The 27,899-nt window shown below is 38.0% G+C and overlaps 1 protein-coding gene across 1 annotated transcript; it reads right to left on the bottom strand.

Moving 5' to 3' along the window:
- Positions 1 to 28: 28 nt before the first annotated feature.
- FAM91A1 (family with sequence similarity 91 member A1) lies at positions 29 to 27,287 on the bottom strand. Its single transcript, XM_058831737.1, has 24 exons — positions 27,102 to 27,287; positions 25,258 to 25,342; positions 24,443 to 24,594; positions 23,572 to 23,629; positions 21,926 to 21,993; positions 20,605 to 20,718; positions 19,487 to 19,577; positions 17,104 to 17,166; positions 15,924 to 16,030; positions 15,141 to 15,179; positions 14,923 to 15,035; positions 13,909 to 14,027; positions 13,372 to 13,484; positions 13,081 to 13,167; positions 12,538 to 12,670; positions 11,737 to 11,885; positions 11,182 to 11,316; positions 8,943 to 9,056; positions 7,949 to 8,021; positions 6,573 to 6,722; positions 5,953 to 6,060; positions 5,550 to 5,673; positions 4,467 to 4,536; positions 29 to 3,141 (listed from the first exon to the last, which is right to left on the bottom strand). The coding sequence occupies exons 1-24, from the start codon at positions 27,171 to 27,173 to the stop codon at positions 2,965 to 2,967; spliced, it is 2,514 nt and encodes an 837-aa protein (XP_058687720.1). The 5' UTR covers positions 27,174 to 27,287; the 3' UTR covers positions 29 to 2,964.
- Between the last annotated feature and the right edge of the window lie 612 nt (positions 27,288 to 27,899).

Genomic DNA, 27,899 nt, shown 5'->3' with positions numbered 1-27,899 from the left:
AAAACTACTGCATGAGAAGGATTCTGCACATGGTTTGACCTACACCACAGTTTATTTGTAAACATTTGTTACATGTGTCAATAATTTAATTGAACACAGACTTTGTACAATTCAATGTATAATATTAACAATGCCACACTAGAAGAGCACAACTGTATTCAGTTACAGTTGTACTTAAAACTTCCAAAATACAAACCATTTGAAACAATGAACAAAAAAAGTAAGGGAAAATTTGAGAACAATGAAGGAAGAAAGTGCAATAAATCATGATCAAAAAAACCTGAAAACAAATGTAACACACTTCTTAGCTGTCTCCTGAACATCTCCCGGTATATCCATCTAGGTTCAGTACTACTTGGGTTGTGCCAGAGCACAAAGCCAAGCCATCCTCTGCAAGTTAAAAATCTTGCTGAAACAGAAACTTAAAAGAAGCTTTACAATGTGTAATGCATGTGATTTTCCCCACAGTCAATAAAACTACCTGAAGAAATTCATTTAATTTGTCTTTATTTGCAATACAATATAAAATAGAGTCTTTTGGTATGAAGATCTTTGAGACCTGTTGGGTTTTTACACAATATTTAAAACAAAAGTCATATAGTTTGAAGTCTCTTGACCACCCCAAGCACTGGTGCTGTAGTAGAGTTTCAGGAATTTCAATAGACTTCTTTGGTTGTAATTTATTCAGTAAACTTCAGATATGCAAATTTGAATATATAAGCTCCTAACCTAGTGTTGAAACTGCTAAATTAGAGTGGTTTGAGTTCTAAATAACTGCAACACATCTGGAATTCTCACCATTAATTCTAAGATTTATGGATATTAACCAACTGTGAGGAGCAGGCTACTTTTACTGAGAAACTTTACTTTAGACAATCTAATAACAAAGGATAATATCCTTCACTTAGCAACACTGAAGAATATGCAGTGAGAACAGAACGTTTTCATCTATTTTCAAACTTTCATAAAATTTGCACTATCATCACTTTACATACTAGTATGGATAGTGCATGGCAAAATTGAATACAATACAGCAAACTAGCTCACCTACTGCAGCTCACAGTAGCACTTGAAGTAACATCTATAGCCCTGAAAGTGTAAGCCATCACTGCTGCTTAATTCCTCTACAGTGCCAGGTATTGGCTTCATCTCCATGTAACAGTTCTCACAGTAAAGGTTTTCTCAGCCATTTCTAGCAGACTGACATCCAATTCCTCTTCAATTTACTTTGGAGGAAATAAGGCAACTTAAAAAGTGCTATGGAGAGTATGAGAGTATGCATGTCCAGTACAAAAAGTCACAGGAGTGTAAATGATCAACTGTATATGGGTAATGTAACTGTAGTATATGCAGAATATATTATATTCATGTTCAGCTGTTGCTGGTAAAATTCCATAACAAAACTGATGTAAGAAAGCAGCACTGAGCAAACTGAAGCACTACAGACTTCCAGTTGCTTAGAGCACAAGTCCTATGCTTACACTTCAGGAATGTACATATAGCCAATGAAAAAGAATGGGATCTTCACAGTTGTAAATTAAGTCACTGCATTATCCTATACATTTGTGCATTTGTCCTCTTCAAGCTTTTGACATGTTTTTTTAACGCAGAACAGGATACAAACCCAAATGTTGCATTTATTCTCCTTGCTGCTGTTCAGCACCATCCATGACACAGATCCTTGACCCACTGTGTATTGCAGGATAGTAATGACAGGATGATTAAGTCTCATTTTTAGTTATGACTATTTAAAACAAGGCAGTTCTAGTAAAGAAGGAAGCTAGCAAAGAAGTCTTAACAAACTACATTGCTTGTCCTCCTCATGTGCTAAACAGAACAGACTTTTTTAAGCTGGCAAAAAGTTAATACCTAATATAAACAAAGTAAAGTCATGCTACATAAAGTTATCCCCTACAAATAGACCCAGAACACGATTTTAGATGAAAAAGCTTAATTTTTTCATGATCAACAGCTAATAGTTCAAGGAACACAGATTCACTGAACTTTCTGTCTTCACATCCTCTGTTGTTACCTTCCTTTGCTAACAACTGATGTGAAAAATCAAGAGCTCTGGTCTTTCAAACATTAATCAACAGGACAGAACTAGTTAACTACCTTAAATTCAATTTATGATGACAGGAGTTTGCCCACAGGAATCATCACCAGCTTCAAATTACAGCAGAAGACTCCCAGCGGGATCAAATCTCATACACTCCTGGTTTCATACCAAGAGGAGGATGAATCCATTACCATTAAGAACAGTGTGAACAGAGATAACCACCTCCTATCTTCCACAGTTCCATACCTCCACCAAATACTGACAGAGATGGAAGTGCATCACTCATCTTCAAAATGGCCTTAAGTCATCAGCAGGACATCGAGTCTGCACTAACTCAGCCTCCTCCTTCCATTGTACTGATTTGTCAAGGCCCCACCGTTAAGCTGAACTACAGAATTCAACAATCTTTAATGCCCCATATCATCACGATACTTTTATTTAAACAGTTGGTATCACTGAGCTTTCACAGGAAGAGCCAAATCTCTTACCTTTATACAGAAAAATTTTCAGTAATACAGTACAAAACTAAACAGAATTTATGTCTGAGTAACGAACATAGAAAACTACTATTGCAATTTTGTGGTGACAGCATAGAAATTTAACAATCATCAGAAAGCCTACAAAGGGCATGTTTAGTTATAAAAGAAAGATTGTCTCAAGATAAAAATAGTGCTGACAGCTAAAAAGCTCTCTGTTGCAGCAAGATATGCAGTAATGAGTAACAAGTTCTAGACAGTTTAAGTACTTCCCCAATACTGCAACACAACACATTTTTGTAACACTACTTTTACACGGGTTATGCTGCAGCAGCAGTACACTTCTTAGTGGTTGGCACTAGGAATTAACCATAATAGAAGAAAGGCATTTAGTGATCAATGCACAAGAACCTCTATTTGACCTGTTCCCTAGGTGTGGTTGAAAAAAACTGAGGAAGGGGCCCATCCATTCCATTCCGATAATACACCTTCCTTGAACATGAGATTCTTGGCAGGAAGAGGAACACCCAAGTCTGCAGAAATTGGCTGCAGAAGTGAACTTGAAGAACCAGCATCATGGAGCTGATCCAGTGTTGAAATACCTTCCTAAAAGCAAAACAAAGAAAACCATGTCTTAAAAAGAAAGACTATGATGGGTTAATCTAATCTGCAAATACACTTGAAGTCTCTGAAGTGTGTTACTATAATCCAATGAATGCCAAATAAATATGGAAGTAAAAACAGAACAAACAAAATAAAACAAGCATACAGATGCCTCAGCTGCATCTTTGCATGTATGATTTCGTTTCCAAGAAATCTTCAGGGAAGCTTAAGACTTAAAACTGAAGACCTAGAAAAAATGAATGGAAAGCTCTAAAATCTTCAAAGCATCTATCAGACTGCTATTTATCCTGTACCATGCTAAGACAGATACATGTATTTGGAGGCAATTACTTGACCCTATGCTGAGGGCATTATTTCCCAGAAGTTTGGTTTTCTCATCTTAAAACTCACAGCAGCACCTTTTTTTCCTTTCTATGGACATCATATAGAAAAGTGTATCTCAGAGATAACATCTAACACATCAGGACTGGAGTCACTTGAGACTGACAGTTGGTTTCAGGGCTTCAAACCTACCAGGAATCTCCAGTATTCTCATCAGGAGACAGTTTCAGGATGACATCATCCATAACACTACCTGGTTAATTAATTTGCAAATCCATTACCTTACTAAAAACAGAGTTTTAGAGGAAAGTATCGTAAGACAGAGCAGCTAAGCATACTCCATGTTACACATGGACATGGCTTACTTCCAGGCAGAATCAGAGCAGGCTGCAGACCTGGGATTCCTCTTTGCTTACTACACAAGATCCGTATTTCCTACCTACACTCCTAAAAATCATTCCAGAGTATGTAGTTTTACATATCTCATTGAACACTAAGGTCTAGAGGGATCTTAGAACAAGTACAAAAGTAACTAGCATGAAATCCATGTTAATATAGTTTGTTTTTTTCTAAGGAAACACTGACTTGAGAGACAGATAAACTTAGCATCTCCCTGGTTTGCAGTAGATCTCTCTAACATATCCAAGCAGCCACCACATAACCAGCAGAGTAGGCTGTGTTACTACAGAATGAGTGAAAGGACAACTTTGCAGAGCAAGTGCCATAAAGAACAATGAAAATCATTACACACTGGAAGCAAACACTTGTCAAGACAAGTATTAAATGAGGCTAAAATCAGGATATATATATAATACTTGCTTTGTCCTTCAAGTAGCACTTGAGTGCTTAATACAGTTACCATTTAAAGAAAAGGCAAATAAAACAAACCATGTATTGTTTTTGTATGCCCAAGAAAGGCAAATAAGAGGGCAGAAAGGCATGATAGATCATACAGAGCAATTAACATCTGGGTTATTGCTCCTTACCTGGAATGAATGAACAAAATTAAGGACCTGAAGAGACAGCTTTCTACTGGAATGTAGGAGTTTTTGAAGGCTGTAAAAAACAAAAGAAAAGAAGCTATGGTCAAGGTACACAATTTTTTACCAGTAATGTACCTCTGTAGTACCTTGCTCACAAGTAACTCCAGTGGTATCTAACATCATGTGACAAAAGCTTTCACACATAAAGCTTGATAATACTATCATCACTGAAGAGGTGCTTGACTCATCTGCTCATGAGTCTAGTCAGGTAAAAGCTATTTTCCACACCATTTACACTGAATGAAATGAAGCTACCTCAACTGAAAAATATTATTAGAAGTAAAATAATTAATATTAGACTCATTCCTATCTAGGACAGTCTCGTAACACGGCTTTTAAGAACTTTATTAGTGACATATTGTTAAAAGCAGGTCAACTACTATAGTAAGGGCCATATGCCTTATTTTCAAGCAGCCTTTTGATTTCCAGAACCATGCCTTAGAGAAAAAAAAGCCACAAAAAACAATCCAAAAAAAGCCCCACCAACCCCTCTACAAAACAAAAGAAACAACCCCCAAAATTCCACTGTTGAAAGAATAATCTTTCATAAAGAAAAAAGCTGGATCATAAGCTGTGACTAAACTCATCAAGTGTGATACCAACAGTAATGAAAATTTCCTTAAGAGCTAAATGCATTTTACATCAAAGCACTACCAGCAAGCTTTTCTCCCCTACTCCAGAATAGTCAGGAGGAAAAAAAAGCCTGTGCTAGGCTAGGAAAGGAAAACAAGTAGGATTACACCCAAATTTGCTTTTCTCCTGATCTGCTCATAGACAATTTACAACAAAGAACTAATTTTTGCTTTACAGAAACTATAAAAAATAGCCTAATCTTAATCTTACCACAACTGAGGACTAGTTGTACACATCTATGAGCCAAAAAACAACTCTCTTTCGCATCAGAATTAGCTACTCTATAAACATAGCTCAGTTCTGGTTTGTAGTCATCGAGTTGTAGGTATTTCTTTTTGCAGAATCTCCAGACACACCATCTGTTAAACTTGCAACCACTAAATTACAGCTCACCTTTCTTTTCTACATAATCCATGAGTGGCAATTTTTCTGCAGACCTTCTGATTCAGCTCAGAACTGAAAAGTGGAATGCCAAAGCATAACTCCAGGGGAACCCATTCCAGTTCATTTGTGGGTACTACAGAAAGAAAAACAAGAGATAAGCAAAGTCAAGAGATAAGCAAAATGTAAGAAAAAGAAAGCAAGAAAGCTCATTCTGAGGTCAAAAATCTTAGATTTGGATCCACTAGACAGCTCATGCTCTTTAAAGACACCTCATTTACTGAACTGCTCAAGTATTTAAGGGAATCTGAAGAAGAATTTTGCATTGGACTTGTCCCAGAGAATAATCAAACAATGAATTCAGATCCTTAAAAACAAGGTAATTTTTAGTACAAGCCATTTGTCATGTTTTTACCTTCAAGGCTTTGCTTGACTGCAGAATCCATTGAGGGTTCTTCTATTACCATCTCAAATGATTCTGTGCTCCCATTTACATCAGATCCTGATGCTAGTTCAGGCTCTCCTAAAGGCAAAGTAATTCTTACATAAATAGGCACACAAACAAAAGTTTTGTTACCTTTGCCCAAGGACTATGAAGCTACAAAACTGGAAGAAGGGAAAATGGGGCTGGACTCATTTTGGGACTGGAGAGTTATTTAGGGATCCTCAACACTTATGAAAGATTAAGCGCTGGCATATAAAACCAGCACAATTTATTTTTAATATTTAAAGGAGTATTTTTTTCCCTTTATTGACTGCTCTAGCTCAGTCATGTATCAGTCTGTATTCAGTATCTCTGAGCCAAGTCTCAAAGAAGAATTAGGAAGTAAGCCTACTGACAATATATTTACACTCAAAATGGGTTGCTATCTGTATTAGTACATAGTATTTTGTAGAGTTACCAGTATACAAGAGTATATAGTATTTTTGTAAAGTTACAAATCAAAGAATTTAATCCTTTGCTCACCTTTGCTTAAGGGATTGCATGGGAAATTAAGGGGACAAAGGTAAAAAAGACCATTACTGGTAACCAACCTCTTCCATCAGAAGCATCACTCAGCTTTCTGTTAGCATGTTGACTTGAAGGATTCAACATTGTGACATAGCCACAAAAGTGCTGCAAGTCGACTTTGTTTCTCAGTATTTTTAAAGCAGTATGAATGCCCATGTTCACACGAGAGAAGTCTAAGGAGGAAAGAAAACATATTGCAGCACATTTTGAAAGAGGTCTCCCCATAACCATGTGGGTTCCTCTCTAGGCCAGGGTAAGGTTTAATTTGGATTTTTCCTGCTTGTAATTCTCTGTCTTAGTGATCACATTGTTAGATATGAGATAACACCAAGCATGAAGTGGTGTTTTATAATATAGTAATAGAGTCAAAGAGAAAGAAAAAGACGAAAAAAAACCAAACCAATCTCTCTCCTACACAGACACATTCAGAGACAGAAATGGCAAGGTTCAGCTAGGAATCAGGTGTCCAGCTCTTTCAGTGCCAGAATCTTTTATGGCAGATGCAATGCAAGATACATGTGTCACACATCTGAAATTCTGAAGAATTAGAATACAGCATTAGAGCTTAACATGAAATTCAATACCAAGTTGTTCATATCAGAACTTAAGAGATTTTAACTTCAGGGTTTCTTCCAACTTGATACTAGATGGAAAACCAGACATATCAGAGAGAGCGAATATAATAGTAATGAATTTTGAACCTAGTAAAAACTAAATTAGGAAGTTAGTTTTATTTCTACTTGGTCCAGACTCTTCTAAGCATATAATCTAAAATAATTTTAGATTTCACATCTGGAAATTCATACTTTTATGACAGCTCTCACTTGGAGAGGTTATAGCCTCAACTATGCAAAGCTTCTGTACTACTCATCAAGGAGTACTGAGAACTTGTTAATTCCTGCCTTTCAAAATCAGTAGAACTAGGCAGACTTTGAAAGAACAGATTTTGCTAGCTTTTCCTGAGGAAAAAACCTCCATAGTAAGTTTCTGGTGCTAATAATCAAGGTAAGTTCGTTCACTTTTGGTCTCATCTGTCTTACAGTTAAGAAATGCTCAATATAATACATGGGAAAATTATTTATGCAGTTAATAAATATGCTAGTTAATAAGCAAGTACGCACAAAGGATTTTGGGGTATTTGTGGAAGTTACTTCTTTACATCTGTGTTAGGAGATAAGAGGCAAGAAAACACATTCTACTTAGAGAAGATAGAAAGGGGAAGGTGGTATCTCTGAGCTCAGAACAGACTTGTGAACCATTTAAAACTTTCCATTTTCTTATGTGACTCATAAGATCAACAAAATTTGTTTTAAAAGGATTATTGCAACCTTCTTGCACAAGGTGATATGCAACAGATGTGTAATGTAAAGTAGAAATTGCATTGAAGATGATCTGTTACCTCCCTGTTGCTCAGCTTCATCAAAAGGGAAAGGTATGTGCATTGTTTCTCCAATTCCATGCATGCCATGACCCTGAACAGCAAGAAATTAAATCAGAAACAGAAAAAATACTCATGAGCTTAGCTCAGTTCTACTTGTGCTCCCTTTTAAGGAGTACCAGCCAGGTTGATGAAACAAACCAATGGAGGTATTTACACATTAAACATCTTGCTTAGCTGAAATAATTGAAATACCCCACCTTTCCCTTTAAAATGCATGTGGTAAACACAGTGAGTTTCCCTTCGCTGAAGAGAAGCAATTTTTCTCTCCAATTACTGGCTATAATAGTATTTTCCTAAAGGCTGAGCAGTTCTGGAGCAAAAGGGACTTCCCAACCCTGCATACAGAACATTCTTCAGCAGTCACAGGTTGCTTACAAACTGGCCTTTGAGAATGTGTAATTTTATGTTTGTTACAATATTAAACACCTATTTATTTAAATTACTGATTCTCAGAGTTCAGCTGAACCAAAGAAACTGATGAGGAAACTATTTTAATTCTTCCAAATAGAAAAACCCAACCTATTCTGCTATTTGCAATAAAAAGCATGTTTTGTTCATACTTTACTCTAAGAGCTAAATAGCAAGCAGTTTGAAAAGCTGTATTTCTTTAATTAACAATTCATAATACCAGTTACCTTGTGTCACTGGTGTCTAAAAACCTAAAAACCTTGTGGACCCTTCACTTTCATCCCAGTTTACTATTTCCTCTACTTGAGCTACCAAAACTTGTTATGCCTGCCCATAATACAATAACACATACATAATGTGAATTCAGTTCAGAACCTGTCTTAACAGCCACTGAATCACAGCAGCACTGCCTACAGAAGTTACACATATTTTTCAGCTCTTGACAAAAGTGTAGCTCTTCTACATTGTTAATATACTCTACCACAGAACAGCTTAACTCAAAAAATTAAGCAGGTTTTCCTTGTTTATACAGAGCACTCTGTACCTGAATTAGAACAGCAGAATGAGTTAAAGCATCATTCAACATTGTGAGCACATTTGAAGTAGGAACTACTCCTGGGTCGTGACCCCAAGACGTTATTAGTAAGCGATCATAACCCTGGAAGAGAGAAATTAAGAGTGTGTGTAGTAGTAATGAATTACCTAAGCACATAAAGTGAAATATTTGAGTTAGGCATTAGCATACTGTTGTGACTAGGAAGTTACCACAGGTAACTCCAGCTCCACAATGCTATACTTGGAGCCAAGGCTCTCTCATGTTCATATTCTTGGTAAAGACAGAAGTTTGCCAACCTCAAAGTGCTATTTTGGACAGGAGGTATCTGTAACCAAATCCTGTAAAGGTATGTGGCTATTGCAGCCGCCTTCTAGCAAATAGGAGGTGGATATAATCCCACATAAATTTAAAAGCAAAATATAAACTGGATAGACTAACACTATCAGTAAAGAACAAAGATAAATTAACCCCCAAAACATCTATCAAGGGCACAGTGGGGAACAGGAAGACAAAACCACTAAATTTCTTAGTTTCTCAGTTTTCAAGATTGAATTCCACTGCATCTCCGTAAGATTTAGAAGTATCTTGACAGTTCCCTAAGAAAATGACATTACAAAACAGCAGCAGGAGAGAAGCACTCATATTCCCATAGTGGAAAAAAACAGATCCAGCCTGGGAGATCATTTAGTTCAAGAAAATCTGTCCTGTCAGCACACTGAGATCCATCCAGTACTTCTAAGTTTTCCAAGGCTACCACACTGAATGCTTCTTTACTAACAAAAGTGCACAACCTGTACAGGTACAGGTGGTTTAAACCTAATGACAAACTACAGTTTTAATCAAGGTCATCACCAATGGCCTTACAAAATGCCTTCTGCTCTAGAAGACTTGATTCATTTAATCCAGTGTGATCTCACAAGAGATCTTAGAAATACAGGTATCTACAAAATCTTGGAAATCACAAGGGAAGGGATACATGAAAGGTTTGAGGAATGGAACCTACAGATCCTAGTGTTAGAGAGGACTGCTGATATAGGTACACCAAAGAATGCACTCCCTCCCTGAATGTCTCCAAACCTTCCTAATATATTTAGTTCTTCATATATCTACAGGATGAAAAAAATGAGACAAAAACTTTAGAGGTCTCTCTGCAATTATAAAATTGAACAATACTATTTTACAAATTCCATTGTGAGCAGTGAGACCCAAATACTGCTAAATGCCCACAGCATTTCAAATCAAAGTCGATATGGGCAAGTTTAGAAGTTGTCATGGCCACTTCCACCTACATTTGTCTAGTATACAGAATACCCAGCAGTGCTCCTTTGTGGTACATTTCTCTTTATTAGTATCTCAGAGACAGAATGGGAGAAGGCAGCATCTGAAATCTTTCAGGCAGAAGTTGATCACCTGTGCTGTTTTGTGGGACTCCTTGCCAAAGCACTGTATGAATGCTAAAAAGTCAGGTGGATTCCAGGCTGGAAGGAATTGAGGAAATCAACTCATTAGTGCACAGCCAACAATTTGAGTCACAATCTGTGTGTACAGGGCGCTCCCAACCAGAACATGCGGGAGAGAGGAAATGTGTTACAAGGAATTATTACACAATGTGCTGCTTCTTCCTCCTTCCAGACACTGCTACAAGTCAGGCTACAGGGCAAGGAAGACCTTTTTTCCAACCTAATGCAACCCTTATTATTCTGTCATTTAAACTGCAGGGAGAACTACAGCCAATAACTCCAAAGTCTCCAGCACAGATTTGGACAAGTTGTAAGTGATCATGTTAGTCATCTTGTAAACCAGGCAGAATTGCATGTAGAAGTGACGTTTCTTGCACAATGCTAAAAAAAAAAGCACAATATACTAGGTCTCCATCTTTTCACACAGCTCTTCTCTATCCTTCTAACACTCTCTGTGGATGGGCTAACAAAGCTCAATTCTTAAGACTGCAGTGCCACATTTTACGCTAAACTTCAAAGACGTGGCATTAAATATACTGGAGTCACATTCTGACAAAGGGAGAGATGTAAGCAGCATTCCTTTTTCAGAACTCTGAAAGAAAACAAATCAAGATGCTACCTAAAACTTGTTTCTAGAAAAGGAAGATCATCTACAATGAATTGTACCTCTGACTTCAACTGTTATCTCTAAATAGCAAACCTTTTATCTTTTAATATCTTTTAAACACTTGGAGTCGGAAAGGAGAATAAATCCATACACAAACTACCTGAAAAACATCTGGGAGTTTTCGAAGACGTGTTCCTTTAGAGAGCAACAGGGAGGGTGGTCCTTGTCCAGTTATATGATATATATACAGTTTGAACCAAACTGAACTGACTTCTGGTATTGCAGGCCCAATATGCTGAAGACAGATTATTCAAGAAATTAGAAATAACTTCAGATTGCAACCATCATTCATACAGATTTAATTTAAGAATTTAATTTAAGAAGCAACAGTTTTAAAGAAACATAAATCCAGTTTTTGAGCACTGAAGTACAAATGTATTACTCTCCACTAACTATATTCTAGGTAATTAGTCCAGTGACACAGGAGTCTTCACAGAAAGATGACAGTAATGTATTTTCTATTAATCTAAATTCAAGAACAAAATATGTGTCACTGGCTAAGTTGAACAGAAAAACTGTTAGTAAGTTAAATGAAGTTATTTTATAATTTACTAAATATTCACATTTTTCCTCAACATCTTTTATTAGTTACAGTGATATTCTACATGCTAATAATTTTGTCACTTTAAAAGGGACATCTGACATATTTTTTCACCTGGGGTGTACAGCTGCTAATAGGTCGAATTTCATTGGTGAGAGGTGCCATGGAAACCAGCAGAGTGTAATTTTTGTTGAGAACTCTGCTGCAGGTAGCTGGATCCAAACCAAGCAAACTTTCACATCGTAACAGGTCCAAGGGGAACCCTATGTTCAAAATACAAGATTCTTAAATTATCACTTGAAACGGAAGATACAAACACTAAGTATGATTTCAGAATTTCCATTCTCTGATAAGCCATGAATACAGTATTTTCCACAAAAACAACTGGGTGAATTTTAGTAAATCTGTACAAAATTTTAGCAATTCTAGGCATACAGGGCTGTCTGACACCACACTAGTTCCTCACCAACTAATTGAACACAGGAAATAAACACAAAGATACTGAGAAAGTCAACTAAGTTTTAAAAGAAAAACCTAAAAAATTGTCCCCATTAGAAAAATACATTCCTTTTCATGGCTTGAAAAATGTTTCTTTCACAGAACAGCTGATAGCTAACTCTTTTATATGGCTTTCAGAAGCATGTGATTTGAAACAATCTTTCTCGAGTTCAGCTTGTCTTGCCTTTATTACACTTTAATCTGTTGCTCTGGATCTTAAGTGCAAGCCGTGGCAACCAAATGTGTCATTCAACAAGCAAACCCAGTAACACAGGCTCAAAGGATGATGAAAAATATTTCAAAATATTTTTAATCAAGTAGGATACTGACTGCTACAAGAGCAGTAAGGGCAGAAAGCTGAGTCCATGGCAGATAAATAAACCAACTTAGAAGGATTTCCAGAAGTGCTCACAGTACCATTATTTGGTTGATCAGGCTGTACAGCTTGCGCCCCCAGGTCTTTATTGTGCCGCAAAAACAGTATCGTGTTTCTCAGCGTAAGGGCATGGTCAAAGTATCGCTGTGCTTCCCCTTCCCCTGTGCTTTGAACCTAAACAAGAAACAAAACCAATGCATACAGTGGCAGGTTGTTTATATAAGGATTAGTTACACCAGCGAAAGATCAACAAATTAGCATTCTAAAGCATTGTTCCTGAGTAATAACCCTGCAGCTTATATGTAAAGGTATCTACAGCAACTCTTAAACAAAAGGCAGGTCTTGGCCATGCTAGTGGAATGGTCAAAAAGCACACAAAGACATTATCTATAGATTAGAACCGTGATTCATTCTTTAGGTAAAAGGATAGAAGTGTCCAGTCATCCTGACTGGTATGAAATGATACAGCAATTAACAGCACTTCTCCTACATGATTCTACAGATGTACTTATAGAATTATCTTTAGAAGGTGGAGTTGGCCCCTTTAACACTTCAAGCATTTTGTCAAAATTGTAACAATTTACCTTTTCCAGCTCCACCAAGAAGCTGTCCAGACTCTCATCTGACAGTTTCCCAACTTCAAACATAGTGACTGCATGACTTTTCAAGTTCTGGAACAACAAAACAAAACTGTCTTCTTTGAGAACAGAATGGGCAAGTAGAAGCTTTATTAAGCAAAACTACTATTTAACAAATAATACAGAAGATTTCCTAGTATATATTTTTAAAATAAAGCTGTATTACACTAATGGCAAAGTAATTTAAAGCTCTATGTATTTTTTCTTGGCATAACACATCAAACAATTTTGACATACTGGTGAGAGATTTCCCATCATTAAAAAGGCAGTGAGAGTAGAATCAAACAGGAAGGCAATGCGCTTTGTGTGTCCACTGGACAGGTTCAGGCTGCTCACACTGGCTGTTTCAGCTATTAGAAAACAAAAAGGAAGTAGATGAACACATTTGTTTTATTTTAGAATAGTATCATCAAGTCTAATCAAATCTATTAACAAGCAAATAAAGAAAAGGAAAAATATAGTTATCACCATACCAAGTAAAACAAAATTCCCTTATTACTACTAAACTACTGATTAATTTAATTCAGAAGTTGGTATCTTTGTGTCAAGTTTATATACACAATACATATCAGTCTCATCTTCAGAAAGAAGTTATTTAGCTCAAGACTCTTAAACCAAGAAGTAGACACCACCTCCCCCACTGAGTAGTCCATATGACAAAAGATCTACATAATCTCTGTTTCACTTGTTTCTAGACCTCTTTACAGCCTATGCCACTCTACAAATATAAAAATAATTGATCCTAATGTATTAAAATTTACTGTTAGTGCTAACCTGGATCATCTTGACTGTTGGTATCTGTATCTGTGGCTGATGACCCAGCTTCCTGTATAGGACTTCTGTTTTCCCCACTGTCCCATGAAAGCAGCATCTTTTGAGGATCCAAAGTACTCCTATTAATGTGAATTAAAATCCACATCTATCGGTCACTGTAGCACCAGAGAAGTATCTCTGCCTTCCAGTCCTAAAAGTCCATGCACAGGCATACCCAACACATGCCTTTCAGTATGTCCAAGCCCTACATCAGTCCAGTTTAATATCCCTCAGAGTCCTGCTTTAGCTTCAGCAGAAAGGCTTATTGGGGGGCTGAAAATATCAGACTGTGGAGAGATCTTAAAAATCAAACCACCATCACTGAAGAATCCAATGGAAAAAATCTAATCCACTTTGTTCTCACAGTCTGAAAAAGCATTAAAGAAAACAGGCATAGCAGTAATTTTAAGTGGCTTAGCAGATATTGAACTAAAAGCACCTAACAATTCCTAATTAATACAACTTGCCATTTTGACTTGGAGAACTCTGTTGACTGTTACTAACAGCAGTTTCCTGGGAAGTAATATAAATGCACACTTATGTGAGAGTGTCACTGACATCTTCAATGGGGCCTGACAGCAAACAAGCAAACTCTATGCACATATTCACTGCCAGCACTGCCAAGAGCCACAGCCTCTTCAATAGCACACTGACAGCTGCTATTTCTGGCCCCACGAGTCTAAAACAAACACACATTCATCTTCTGGAAAAGTGAGCAAATAGGTACCTAAAGGTCAAAAAGCCAGCACTAAGTAATAGCACCAAATGGAGTACTCTGAACTTACAGGCTGAATTACCATTCCTCGTCCTGAGATTAACATGAGAATCATGTATTCTTGTCATTATACACATTAGAAAGCCAGGTGAGATTTGTTATTGCAGAAGTCAGAAAGCAACCAGTAGCTTTAAAATCAGATATTCAAAGTTTTCCCTTCAATAGGAAAAATAAGCCTAAGAAAGAGTAAAAACACTTACTTCAGTCTGTTTACTGAAGGAACATTCTTCCATGATGGATGAAGATTATCCAGGTTTATTACTTGGCCTTTCTTATGAGCGAAGCCCAACCGACAATACATGGACACAGCATTCTGCAGAACGCACACACACAGAGTAAGGAAATGCTGTATGAAACCAAGACTGCAGGACAGCAAGCTTTCTGTATCCAGTTAAACAAATGCATTGTACACACATACCTTTACTAAAGATAAGTCAATCTCTAACACGTTTGCCAGCTTAAAAATAAAAAAAAAGACAAGTCAGCAAATTAACAGGACAGGTAATCACTATTTGTGGGATTTAACATCTTTTTATTGGTCTTATTTCTAAACCCAGCTTGTACTGGTAGAAGCAATTTTGTCTGCATCAAAGATGATGAAAAAAGAGCATGAAACCTCTTAACTTTCCCACTTAAAAGCATGCAGAAGAAATATGAGGCTATCTTCCACTTTGTAATTTCTAGGCTAACCATGTATATATCATTTTAAGTTAGCCACGTATGTCAGAAGACACACAAAGAGAAAAACAAATCCTGGACATATTTAATGGGTATTTTTCAGATATTTATTCAGCAAGTTTGAGAAGACCTTATGAAAACATAAGGTCTCATACTAAAACTATGCTTATCGAAAAGCTACATTCCTATTTTAAGCCAACACCCTGTGTGCTTTCACTGCCAAAGAAAAAATTACTTGAATTTTTTTCACATTATCAAAACAGACCTTGTTCCAGTTCTAACTTATATAAAAGCCTGCTTTAGTCAACTCTCTATAAATTAATTCCAGCTAATGTAATTGTTTCACTGAACTGAAGGTACTCCTTCAAGATTGAAGCACTATAAAAGCTACAGGTTGCATCTTAAGTCTGACACTCTATCTTAACAGAATCACTGTCTATCTATCTTTAAGTATTTTTAGCACTGTGCTTTGGGCCATTTTCAAGTATTCCTATCTCCCTGACACAGGTTAAGTTTTACTTACCTCTGCCACATTAGTATGCTCATCTATTGAAACAAATATCTTGTACAATAGTGTTTCAAAGTAATCACCTTGCACTCTGTTCATCACAAAACCTTCAAGTGGCGGCACTGAAATAAGAATTACTTTCAAAATTACAATTGGTAACTTAGTTTATGAAACTGAAACTATACTAAAACAGAAAAATGAGTTTACAGTTTAGTGTTCATGGTACCTGCAATTTGGAGGATTTCCCAGGCACAAAGAACAAAAACCTGAACATAGCATATGAGGTATTTAAAATTCTGCCACTCCTTAGGACAGTAATGATTGTCAATATGTTTTTTTATAGAAAATACACTGCACTGCCTTCCATCATAGCCTTGCATTTTCCAGCTCATCAACTACAGATAATTTTGTGTCCAGCCCATAAAATGATTTTGTAATGTGGATGGAGATTAAATCATGACTGTGATTGATGCAGGACATGAAAAATCTCACACCACCCACATACTCCAGAACTGAGACTACCAGAGCAATTACCTAAGCAGTAAGTCTCTTGTGTTTAGAGAACTTTCACTTAAACTATCTCTGCACAGCAATGCCAGGTACTTTTTGCAAGACCAAGTTCCAAACAACTTACGCCTTTGAAGATTACAGTGAATTCAGAAACCCCTGAGACCTATCACAGCATAACAAGCTGCTCAAAGGCCAGCCCACATGCTGTGCTAGTTTAAGCTCCTACACAGTCCCCAGGCACAGTCTGTGACTAATTGAGGTGACAATACCCATGAAGAATAAAACTGGTATCTATTAGAAACTTACATCTGTCTAGAAAGAAGTCAAAACCCCATGTCTGTCTGGTAAGGTAACTACAATTCTATATGCTCATCTTCCTTTTCATTACAAACTTATAGGAGGGTACTTATTAATTCATGCCATGACTCTCATAAAAGAATCTCATCTTACCTAAACATGCATTCAATATAACCTAAGAATTCAAGTTGAAATAAATCCTATATACAATAAAATTGATGTTTTAATAGGATTGAAAACATTTAGTCAGTAAAGAGTTTCATAGCTCAAATGTTTTGTTTCAGCACACACATGCACATAGACAAGCAGCTTCCAAGACAGAGAATTACAGGAAAATTCAAAGGAAACTGAGACAACATAGATATAATAACATGAAGTATTTACTTACCTGCAATACAGCTGTCATCAGATATTGGTACATCAAGGTAAATAAATCCTTTGTTATACAAACCTTTTTAAACAAAAGGACATTTTAGAAAAAAAGCAAAAAAGCATTCTGCAAAATATTTAAGATAAAAAGCAGACTTCCCCACCAACAAATTCGGACTTTAAAGTAATTTTCCCTAATATCCTCACCAGCATTTCTTTGCAATGCACAGATTAATAAACCACACCTAATACCAGCCAGGTGTCACCCCAAACCAGAGCTCCTCACTTGCAGCCTGATGCAGCACACTTGGACCTCTACAAGTACTTCCAGGACAGCACAGTGAAATGACCACAGATTAAAGCAGCTCCATTTAAAAAACATGATCATATCTCTCCCTAAATGTTAACTTAGTTTTCACCATCACCACTGTACTGTCAAGAAGCAGAGTTTTTATCTTCAATTGGCTTTGTCAGCTGAGGATGCTGGCTTCATTTGGCTACTCAGGCCAGAAGTCACACATCTGGTAGCAAGGATACAAAACACACCAATTCTGGTGGTCCTTACACGTCCTTGCCACACATTGTGTTGTTTACACAATTACAAAAAGAAATTCTGGTGCATTTCAGCACAAAGATTCAGCAAAGCTGCAGCAGATATAGACAGACAATGTATACAACAAGGACAACAATATGGTAAACATTTAAATTGCATTTTCCCAGCTCAAAACTGAGCACTAAGCATCTCAACTCAGTTCTGCAGAGAAGCCAGTAAGAAGTTCTTAAGAAAGAGAAAAAAATTACAGTATGGTAATCTTTAGAGTCTAAGCTTTTAATAGCTATCACAGAATTATAGAATGTGCTGAGTTGGCAAGAACTCATCACAATCATGGAGTCCAACTCCTGGCCCCAAGAATCACATCATTTGCCAGAAAGCATTATTTAAATGCTTCTTGAACATTAGCTATACTTTAATGGCAAGGCATAAAGCTGAACTGCACAGCACAAGTAAGCCAAATTTATTATCTGTGGTTTCTTTGGTGTTACCCAAGATCAGTGCATCTATACCATATTCATTATGGTGGTGGTGAAGTTACCAAGAGCCCTCAGGTGAAGTTGTACTGAACACCTGAAGTGGAACTGTCAGGATGTTTTATACACACAGACAGCTCAGCTACAGTATGTGCCTGTAGAACTATATTGTATCTAGTTAAATTACCATTATTGTATCTAGTTAAATTACCATCCTCAATCAGATCTTAAATAAAACATCTGCATTAACCCATCAACTGACTTAGATTCCCGCTGATTCACCATTCAGCTCTGGCAGTAACACAATCAGTTTTACACAATGGTGTGTATCAACAAACCAGCTTTTATAGATCAGGGTGACATTACAAGTCATCAACATGCTAACCATGCTTTACACTGTTTCTCCTTTAGGTTCAGCTCTTATGATTGATACATCCTTATCTATACACCTGAAATGTATTGTGGCATCATAGTGTATTGATGGCATCATAGTTTGGACTCAGCAGTCTTCTTTGCCCAGAAAATATGATCCTTCTCACAGTCCCATTACATTAATTGCATGTACGTTCTTTTTCCATACATTAGATCCTTCTAAACCTGCTAAATCTGTGCTGTAAGATTCTCCAAAAACACTGGGCCATTTATAAAAAAGATTATGAAGTTGTTTTGGAATTCAAATTTTATTAAGCCTTATACTGTTTTAGATCCCCTCAAGAGTATGAATTTCACCAACCTCACTTCTGTAATTCTTTCATTCTGCTCAGTAACAGGCAATGAAATTCTGCCTCAATTTCTCATGAAAAACTGCAGTGTGCAGGTTTGAGTGCTTGTAGTAAGACAAGCCTTTACAGACAAGACTTTTCCAGGAGGATTTTTTCAGTGAATTTTTACTCCCTAATACGATTTGTCTGTACCTTTTACTTGTTAGACAGAAATGAGAAGCCAGTAACAGCTGCAGACTTCTGTGAAACAAGACAGCCCCATTTTATGGTATTAAGATAGTAGAAGAATCTAAAAAACTGTCCTTTGAAAAGCAAGGAGTGCACTTTAATTACTCAGGATTACCAATTCTGACATTTTTAATTTTAGTTTCTATTGTTCTCATCTAAATTCTCTTCCCCCACAATCTTTACTGACAGCTTCTACTGCAAGAATTTTTTGAGTCAAACAACAACAGAGCAATAACAGAGCTGCTAGTTGTTCACAAATAAACCATTTACAGGTCTAGACTGCAGTCTGTACAAGCTTGTGAATATTTTCCTCCAACTCTCCTTTATGCCTCAGCTGTTTACATCACCTTTACTCCTAATTTCCAGACACTACTAGGATTTACTAAGCAATATCTAAAATCAGAAATGTTCATTAAAACTTACTGTGAACTACATTGAAGTCTAATGAACCAGCAAGTTGAGGACCTGAATCAATTATCTTATCAATAGCAGACTTCTCTGAGGTAGTACAAATCTAGGTTAAAAAAAAATAATATTAGTTTCTTGCAGAAGTGAATCTATGCAACTTAATACCACTCAAAAAACTCCCGAACACTTAAGCCTCAAATCAGTCATAAGTAATGTAACAGTACAGGGAGTAACCCACATTCCTAACCAAAATATTTGCACTGAAGAATTTACTGCAGTTCCTGTTAGAAGTCTCTAAATTTTTTAGCTTGTCCCCACACAAAGTTATGCATGCTCTAGGAAAGGAAATTAATTGCACAAGAATTTGGCAAGTGAAGTCCAGTATAACAGATTTGCTCTTTAAAAATTCCCAACTGAGTGTTCAGCCACACAACTGGAATATTCTAGAAAGTGCCCCATGACAATATCAAAGTGATTGGCTTCAAATGAACTACGCTGGGTTGCTGGGATATCCGAACATGAGTAGCCTAAGGTATTTCAAAAAAGGGATTGCATCACTGCTTTAAGTATGTCCTAATCTAAACAAAAAACTTCTCTAGAAGAAAATAAATCTAGATCAAATGACTGCAAAAAAACACCTGTGAGAAATGAAAGAAAAATGATGAAACAGTAAGTCATCTCACAAGCTTATCACGTGCAAACAATGAAAAACTAAGCAGACACAAAGAACAGAAACAAAGAAAACATGTATGAAGTCCACCACAATTCTGATACTAATTACAGTGAAGTTAAAGATTCAGTCAAAACTGACCTGTCAGGGCTTAAATATGAAATTTAAGAAAATATACTCTGTTGCTTGTTTCCTACAAATCAGATGATCATGCACATAAGTTATCACAGTTTGATTGATGCAAAACAACCTCTACACTGTACATAGTGCAGAAAGCACAAAGGGGAGAGAAGGCAGAACATGTCAAAGAAAACATCATGAATTCCGTTAGTTCCAATCTCTAAAATACTCCTAGGAGAGTTGCTACAAATCTGTAATATAATCTTTGTGTATTTCACATGAAAGAAAGTCCCTGCTTTCAGAGACTATCAGTGTTAACCTGGATTTAGAGAGGCTACACTACCTTGATGTCATCCTCAGTGATGTAACCAGCCTGCACGACCCACCACGCCTCTATAGCAATCTCCACAGGCTTCACAGGTAACAGATCATGGGCAGTTTTCCTTCTGAAAAATTTCTGCAGTGGTACAGTCCATTTGAGATAGTAATAAAGAGCACTTCACATGCACAGACATTCATTTACCTTTATAAAAACTCATCTGTATAAACATCCATTTTTAAGTACAATATATTTACAGACTGGAGACACACATGCTGTTAGCATTGTCATGTAGCAAAAGTTTCTCTCCTCTCTCAGATCACATGGAGATAGAAAGGAAAAAAAATTTCCATTTGATATTGTTAAATCCTCCTATAAGCTCCATATTGTAGGGGTTGCTAATTAAAATCCACACTATTCCATTGTATTAGGATAAAGTCCAAATTTAAACTATTTGTGACATTTTCTAATTTGAACCAGTAAGAGAGCAAAGTATAGACACAGTATTTCAAAGAAGTTCAGTGATTTTCAAAAAACACATTTTAGGAATATATTTTGTTTACTTTAAGGGACAAAGTACAACATTCTAAACGAGCACAGTGCTAAAAAAAATACAGTGAGTGTCAATCCACGAAAGAAAAATTAGAGGTTACTGTTTGTTTATTTATAGAGCTAAATAGCTTCTCTTTCATTGCACAGTCATTGCTTTTTGGTTCACTATCAGCTGCATATTTTGGTAAACTCACTTTCAGTTAAAGGACTATGAAGCTACTGCAAGAGCACTTCTGAGTTCCCTGAAGAAAGGAAGGAATTGTTGCAAACTAAAGGCTCTACTTCTATCAACCATAACAGTGCTTTCCACATGGGCTGTTTACATCCAAGGCTGTCTGTGCACTCATTAGCATTGTCTTAGAGAAAAACTTACACACTGAAAGAATTACACCTAGATGGATCACTGTTCCAGAATAAACTGTGATCTCAATGGCACACATAGAAACATGGAATAATTATTTCAGAACCAGTATCATTGTTCCCTGCTTATAATGGCCAGAAGACTTTATTTAGCTGGTATTATATAGTACAGCTCCAAAGAAAAGACTAATAAAAATTAAAAATTAGTAATTAATGTATATTTCTTTACTATACTTTAATTTTAAACCAAAAAGCTCTATTAACTTGAGGAAACATAATATAATTAACAATACACTACATCACACTCAATTAGCCACACTATTAAACTGACCAGAGTCAGAAGATGATTCCATTCTTCATTTCCTATGAAATAATATGGGAAAGAGGGACAGAAGGGTAAAGGAAAGGGAGAGAAAATTAAAGAAAAACTTACTTTTGAAGACCTACATTGGTTCATTAGATCGATATATTGGTTTCTTCCTATGCCAAGAAGTCTTAGACCTGAAAAATAAGTAATGTTTTATCTATCTTAAGACAAGTTTAATCTGAAAATATATTAAACCTTTGTCAAAGCATCAGACCTTCTTCTTAAATAACCTTTTTATTTACTCTTATCCAAAATACAAGGAGAGTTATAGGAGCTAAATTCATTCCATAGTCCATCCCCATTCTTTCACTGTGTTTAGGTTACGGGGAAAAAAAAAAAAAGAAATCCCCTATCACTCAAGTCACAGGGTAGCAGGTAATAATCTAACTCCTCCTATACTCCCATCAACAACTTCAGATTAATAGTGATAGCTTTTCTTTCCCTCAACAACGTCCATACCATGCACTGGATTAGAACTCTAAGAACTAGATACAAAAGGCCACTTAATCGTGTAAGGAATATGATTGAGATATATTTGAATCAAACTGAATAAAAATTTAATTCCACAATTTCTAGCCTTCAACCATTAAGGTACCACAAACATATGGCAGATGGTACTGTCTACAGAGAGTAGAAAACCATTCATTAGTTTTAATCCATATTCTGTCTCAGCTTTAACTCCAACTTTCTAGTTCAACACTAGCACTTATGAAAAAAAGCAATGAAGGAAGTTTAAGTCAATTACACTGCAGCCACTCATCTGCAGCTGTGCTAAAATAACAGAATTGTTTGATGGCAGCAGAAATCAAACAAAAGCAGGAAAACCTTTTATTTCTTTAAACTCCTGACTAACACTAAATTTCCAACAAGCAGTGGGGTGCTGAGGAAATTTCTTCTTCATCTGTTCCTCTGCTGTGAACATTACACAGAGGCTAACTAGTAGTTAACTGAGAATATCCTTCTAAAACCAAAACCAACTGTTTTCAAAAGCTGCAGGCTATTCCTCACCTGACTACACACTATCCTTAAAAAGAACTTTATGAATGCATAGCAAAGGCAAGGAAGTAAGTGTTAACTATATCTAAAATTTCAGTCGCAGGTTAACAACCTCCCTGTGCCATGAGTTTACATTTTGCCCTGTAAGGCTCCTCAGTAGGCTACTGATCTTACTCTGTTCTCCTCCAGCAGGTTCAAGGTTTCTGCTTTCCCATCTCATACCCAGGTGTAATAGATAAAACTTCTGGCACATCCAGAATGTAATAAAATACCAGATCATCTTGCCTCTCTCTTCTGGTACATCATCCCTCAATCCGCATTGATGCCAATTCACGGGAGTGTCAGCAGCCTCTCAGTGTCCTGCTAAAGTCTTCTGCCCAACACATGCCAAAAAACACACACTGGGAAAGGACCAGCAGCTCAGCTTGCTGATGTGTATCAACGCCAAGTGTAGGCAAACAGGAATGCACAGCAAGCAAGGACACAGGCAAGGTTTTGTACCATGCCTCTCTGTACTCAAACAGCCCAATTCCAGTCCTGCCTGTACAGACAGAACCCTGTACAAAGAGCATACGCTTCTTAATATCACTATTGAAATGTTTTTACACGTTCATTCACATGCTCATATTCAAGCAAACAGATGCCCACAAATCCATTTTCAGAAGCTCCTTATTTCTAACTCACTGAAAGCAGTAACTCTTATAGGTAATACTTACAGTCAGCAGCAGTGAAGTTGGGTAAAGAATCGTAACTTTTTTCACTGTTCATTATATCCTCAAAAAGAAAATAAAACTTTTAAGTTGCAAGAAAAAAAGCCATTGTTTCAGAGAAGCAAGTCCAAAATTCTGCCTGTCCTTTCTACTTTAGGAATGAAATGGAATTTAAACAGATCTATTAAAGTCAGTTACCTTATCAAACTTGACAATTATTTGATTAATCATTACAAAGTAAGTTAAATACATAAAATGTGAGACTCCTGTTTAATGTAAGCTTTGCAAAGAAAAAAGTTGGCTGAAAGACTAATAAACAAAATTCTGTGTCTCTCCTCACAAAAACAAACCAGCACACAGAATTGCTATCAGTAATAACAGAATAAACAAACAACTAATCTATTATGTCTGCAATCACTATATACAAAATAAAATAAAAGCACTTCAAATACCCAATGAAAATAAAAGAAGGTTGTCAGAGTGCTGACAGAAAACAGAACCATCATTGTTCTCATAAAAACAGATCTGCTTCAGGCTCCTCAAAAGGTTTCCAGTATGGTTAAAATGAGGTATTTCTTTTGCAGATTTAAGTGAAGACTCACAAATCTCAAAGATCAAAAGAGAAAGTCTGGTCTCAGAATGAGTCCCACCCCAGCTCCATATGACCAAAGTCCAGCTCCTGAAAGGCTAATGAGGCAGAAGGGAAAACACTGCAGGTAAAAGCAGTTCTCAACAAACTTTCCTTACTGTTTACTTTTCGGCAGGCCTACACAAAACCAAAAAAACTACCTGACACTGCCTCATATATGCATTACTGAGCCATTACCAACATCTCCAGACAGGGAACAACACCCTCCCACCACAGTTCTGCACTCACCTCCATGATGCCTGTGTAATAGGAAAATGGTGTTACCCTCAGACCTTTTACCATGATGTCAGACAAATGATACGGATACAACATGAGGTGATCTCGACTGTATTTTAACAAATCTTCATAATATTTTCGTTCATCTTTCTTGACATGCTTAACTACAAGGGGAGAAAAAGTTAAAGTGTTCTATGATCTTCAAATTTTTTAAAAAGTGTTACAACAAAGGATTAAAAATAGCATAATGGCAATTGACAGAAAACTACAAGCAAAATAAAGTATGGAATTTAACATCTAAGGATTTCTAAACATGATACAAGTAGCCTCAGAGAGTTTAAGGAGTAGATTTATCTAAAAGGTCACCAGGAAGTGGCCCATTGAGACAGAACTTACGCAGCCTGTAGAAAATTGCCTTTTAATTAGTGGAATTATTATCTGCTTTAGTAGGACAAATAGAGTCAGTCAATGTAAACAAAATTGAAAGTCTGCAAGTCATAGCCAAAAGCTCCTGTGAGTCAAGGTAATTGCCTGCATCTCACCTGAGAGGCTTAACTAACATCACTTAATTTCTTGGAAAATGGCAGCAGAACTACAGTAGGAATTCCACCTGCCAATTCAGCAACCTTCAAGAGTGCTTCACTAGAAAAGTTGCCAAATGGACTGAAAAGTCAAGATGTTTCACATTTTTATTATTTAGAAGCATTTATTTTCAAGGAAAGAAGGAACTTTGAACTGGACTTGTCCTTGCAGTTTTGCAGTAGAGGCAAGCTTCTATACAGAAGAATGGGGCAGGAATCAGAAGTAACTTTGCTTTAATAACTCACCTAAGTTATTCCGGTACCGCAACTGATTGCGGATGCTGTAGAGTACAACTTGCCTTTCATATTCCCTCTGGGAGTTTCCAAGACCCTTGAAAACATAAAGGCTTTTTAGCTGACTTGCACAATCTCCCACCATTTTAGTTAAACCACTGTAAAGTGCATTATGAGGAAACATATCAAGGCAGCTGTCATTGCACAGGGAGTCCTCCAGCTTAATATGACAGCATCTTTATTCTCTCTTTGAGTTCAAAAATACCTTTAAATAGGTCTCTACAAAGGATGCATATTGAAGCAATCATTTTTCAATTATTTTTTCCTAGTACCACTCTGATAAAGGGAGTATCTGATCTTCAAATCAAAGACATGATATATCACATTTACCAAGCATTCAGTGTCATTTCAGCCTTAAGAAATTACCCTGAATTAGTGCAGCACAAACAAGCATGGTGAATGATGTGAAACTTTATTTGCTGCACCTAAAGAAACTTTTAACACAAAAAAAAAAAAAAAATTAAAAAAAAAAATAAAAAAAGAGTGAAACAGCTCAAGTTTCAGCTTTGCGGAAGTAAAACTATCAAGTGATCCTAGGTCACAAGATTAAGGAACAAGCACAGCATATTACTTGACTATCACGAAAGAAGATAAAAAGAGAACTTTGGTTCATGCTTCAGATGCTTATTTCAAAAACTGTCCCCTCCATATTACTCTTCTACTCTGCATTTGCAACAAGTGATCTGGGTTGTTTGGTTTTTCTCTTCCCTATCCTGGTTCCCTCGTTGAAGCTTATATTAAAAGAGATCCTTTGACAAAAGAGTACTTTACTGCACATATGGCATAAACAAGGAAGTTGCAGACAAACTGCAGAATCAGGTATTAGAAAAGTAGCACCTGGTATCAGAGACAGGTTCTGGAATTGATTAAATATCCAAAGAGGGAGCCAAAATGCTTACTCAAAGGACAAAAATATTAAAGACTATACTAATACTAAAGTAGACAAAATAGTATTACAGAAGTTACATTATTAAATAATGCAATAAATACGGATATATTTTCTATCCTGAATCACAAAGCAAACAATATGGGACTCAGCTGGACAGGTAAAAAAAAAAAAAAAATCATCATTTATACTCCTCTTAGTGCTCCTGGAATCTCAAACTCGAGAAATTGCATTACTTGTGTCCTACAGCGACTACTCATCCTCTCCACCCTTCCTCTGTGCAAGAGAAGGAATTGTTTAACAGCATCTGCTTTAAAGCAACCTAAGACTTTGGAACAAGAACCTCCCCTCAACTCGACACAATACCTCCCCTTTGCTATCAGAGGCCCATTAAATCCAGGCAATCAAAATTTCATGAGGTTTTCTTTCCTATGAGCCACTTGCAGCAAACAATTCCCTGCCTACAGAAACACGGGGGTGCACAAGCCTCCGAAGGCAGCCGTCCTGGTCCGGCTGCCACCACTGAGGGGTGGCGTAAGAGACACTCGACTCAGCTGTGTTACACCTGCACAAGCTGAGCGAGGACCTCACCCCTCCCTCTGGCCACTGGGTCCCCAAGGCATCCCGACTCAGCCCTCTCCTCACTGAGGCCACACACACAAGCGTACACTCCCCGCTTCTCACACAGAGCACACCCCGTTTTCTCATCCCGTTCTCCCGACACATCACGCACACACACACAGAGCCCCCTTTCCCCACACAGGGGCCGTGCACACCCCATGTCCCCCCTGTCCCACAGGGAGCCCCACACCCCCCACCGGAGCCCTCCCGCTTTGCCCCGGGGCAGGCAGGGCAGAGTGCCCCGTGTCCCCCCACAGCTTCCCCGGGCCGGGAGCCCGGCAGCCCGCACCTGCCTGACGCTGGCGGGCAGCCGGGCCCAGGGGTAGTTGTGGCGGATGTGGAACTCCACGTCGATGTTCATGGCGAGCAGGCCGGACGGCGAGCCCCGCCGCCGGGAGGCGCTCCGGCCCGGGAAGGAGCCGCTGCGGCCCGGGGCCGCCCTGCGCTGCCCTGCCCTCCGCCCGCCGCCGCTGCCCCGAACCGCCCCGGAAGCGCCGCGCACGCAGTTCCGCGGGCGGGGCGGGCGCTCGGCGCGGCCGGGATGGGACGGGACGGCAGCCTTGGGAGCCTCGGGAGGATGATCACTCACCTTCCTACGACCTCCGACCGCGGGCTGACACTAACTGGGAACAGAGCCAATCCTGGAATGCCTGTGCTGCCTGCTTGGTTCGGTTTAACAACAGTGTCCGCCTAATGCCGCTCGGGGTACACCCGGGCAGACACGAGCGGCTGCTCAGAGCAAGGGCGGCTGCAGGGGCGCAAACGAGTGTTCCACGGCAGGGAATCACAGCATCAATTAGTTTGGAAAAGACCGCCAAGATCATCGAGTCCAACCTGTGGCTGAACGCCACGATGTTAAATAGATCATGGCACTGAGTGCCACATCCAGTTTTTCTTTAAACACCTCCAGGGCCGGTGACCCGCACCGTGGTCCCTGTGCGGACCGTCCCGGTGTGGAGTGGAACGGAGTGATCGTGCCCCCATGGCCCGGGGCTGCCCGGCTGAGCTGCCCGGCTGTGCTCAGCCGTGACTGGGAGCTTGCAGCCCCAGTCCCATCCTGCATGTACCCCCTGTCCGGGGCCCGGGC

The sequence above is a fragment of the Poecile atricapillus genome, chromosome 2, assembly GCF_030490865.1.
Source record: "Poecile atricapillus isolate bPoeAtr1 chromosome 2, bPoeAtr1.hap1, whole genome shotgun sequence".
In the NCBI taxonomy this organism is placed as follows: Eukaryota; Metazoa; Chordata; class Aves; order Passeriformes; family Paridae; genus Poecile; species Poecile atricapillus.
The sequence above is the reverse complement of the archived record's forward strand: the minus strand, read 5'-3'. Positions and strand labels throughout refer to the sequence as shown.

Bases quoted from the DNA above. Each gene is read 5' to 3' on its own strand.
- FAM91A1 (XM_058831737.1), bottom strand. From the start codon at position 27,173: ATGAACATCGACGTGGAGTTCCACATCCGCCACAACTACCCCTGGGCC. The intron at 21,994-23,571 runs GTAAGTATTACC...CTTATTTTTCAG, and splicing joins CAACTTCACTGCTGCTGACT to GTCTAAGACTTCTTGGCATA. The intron at 20,719-21,925 runs GTAAGTTTTTCT...GTACCACTGCAG, and splicing joins ACCAATGTAGGTCTTCAAAA to AAATTTTTCAGAAGGAAAAC.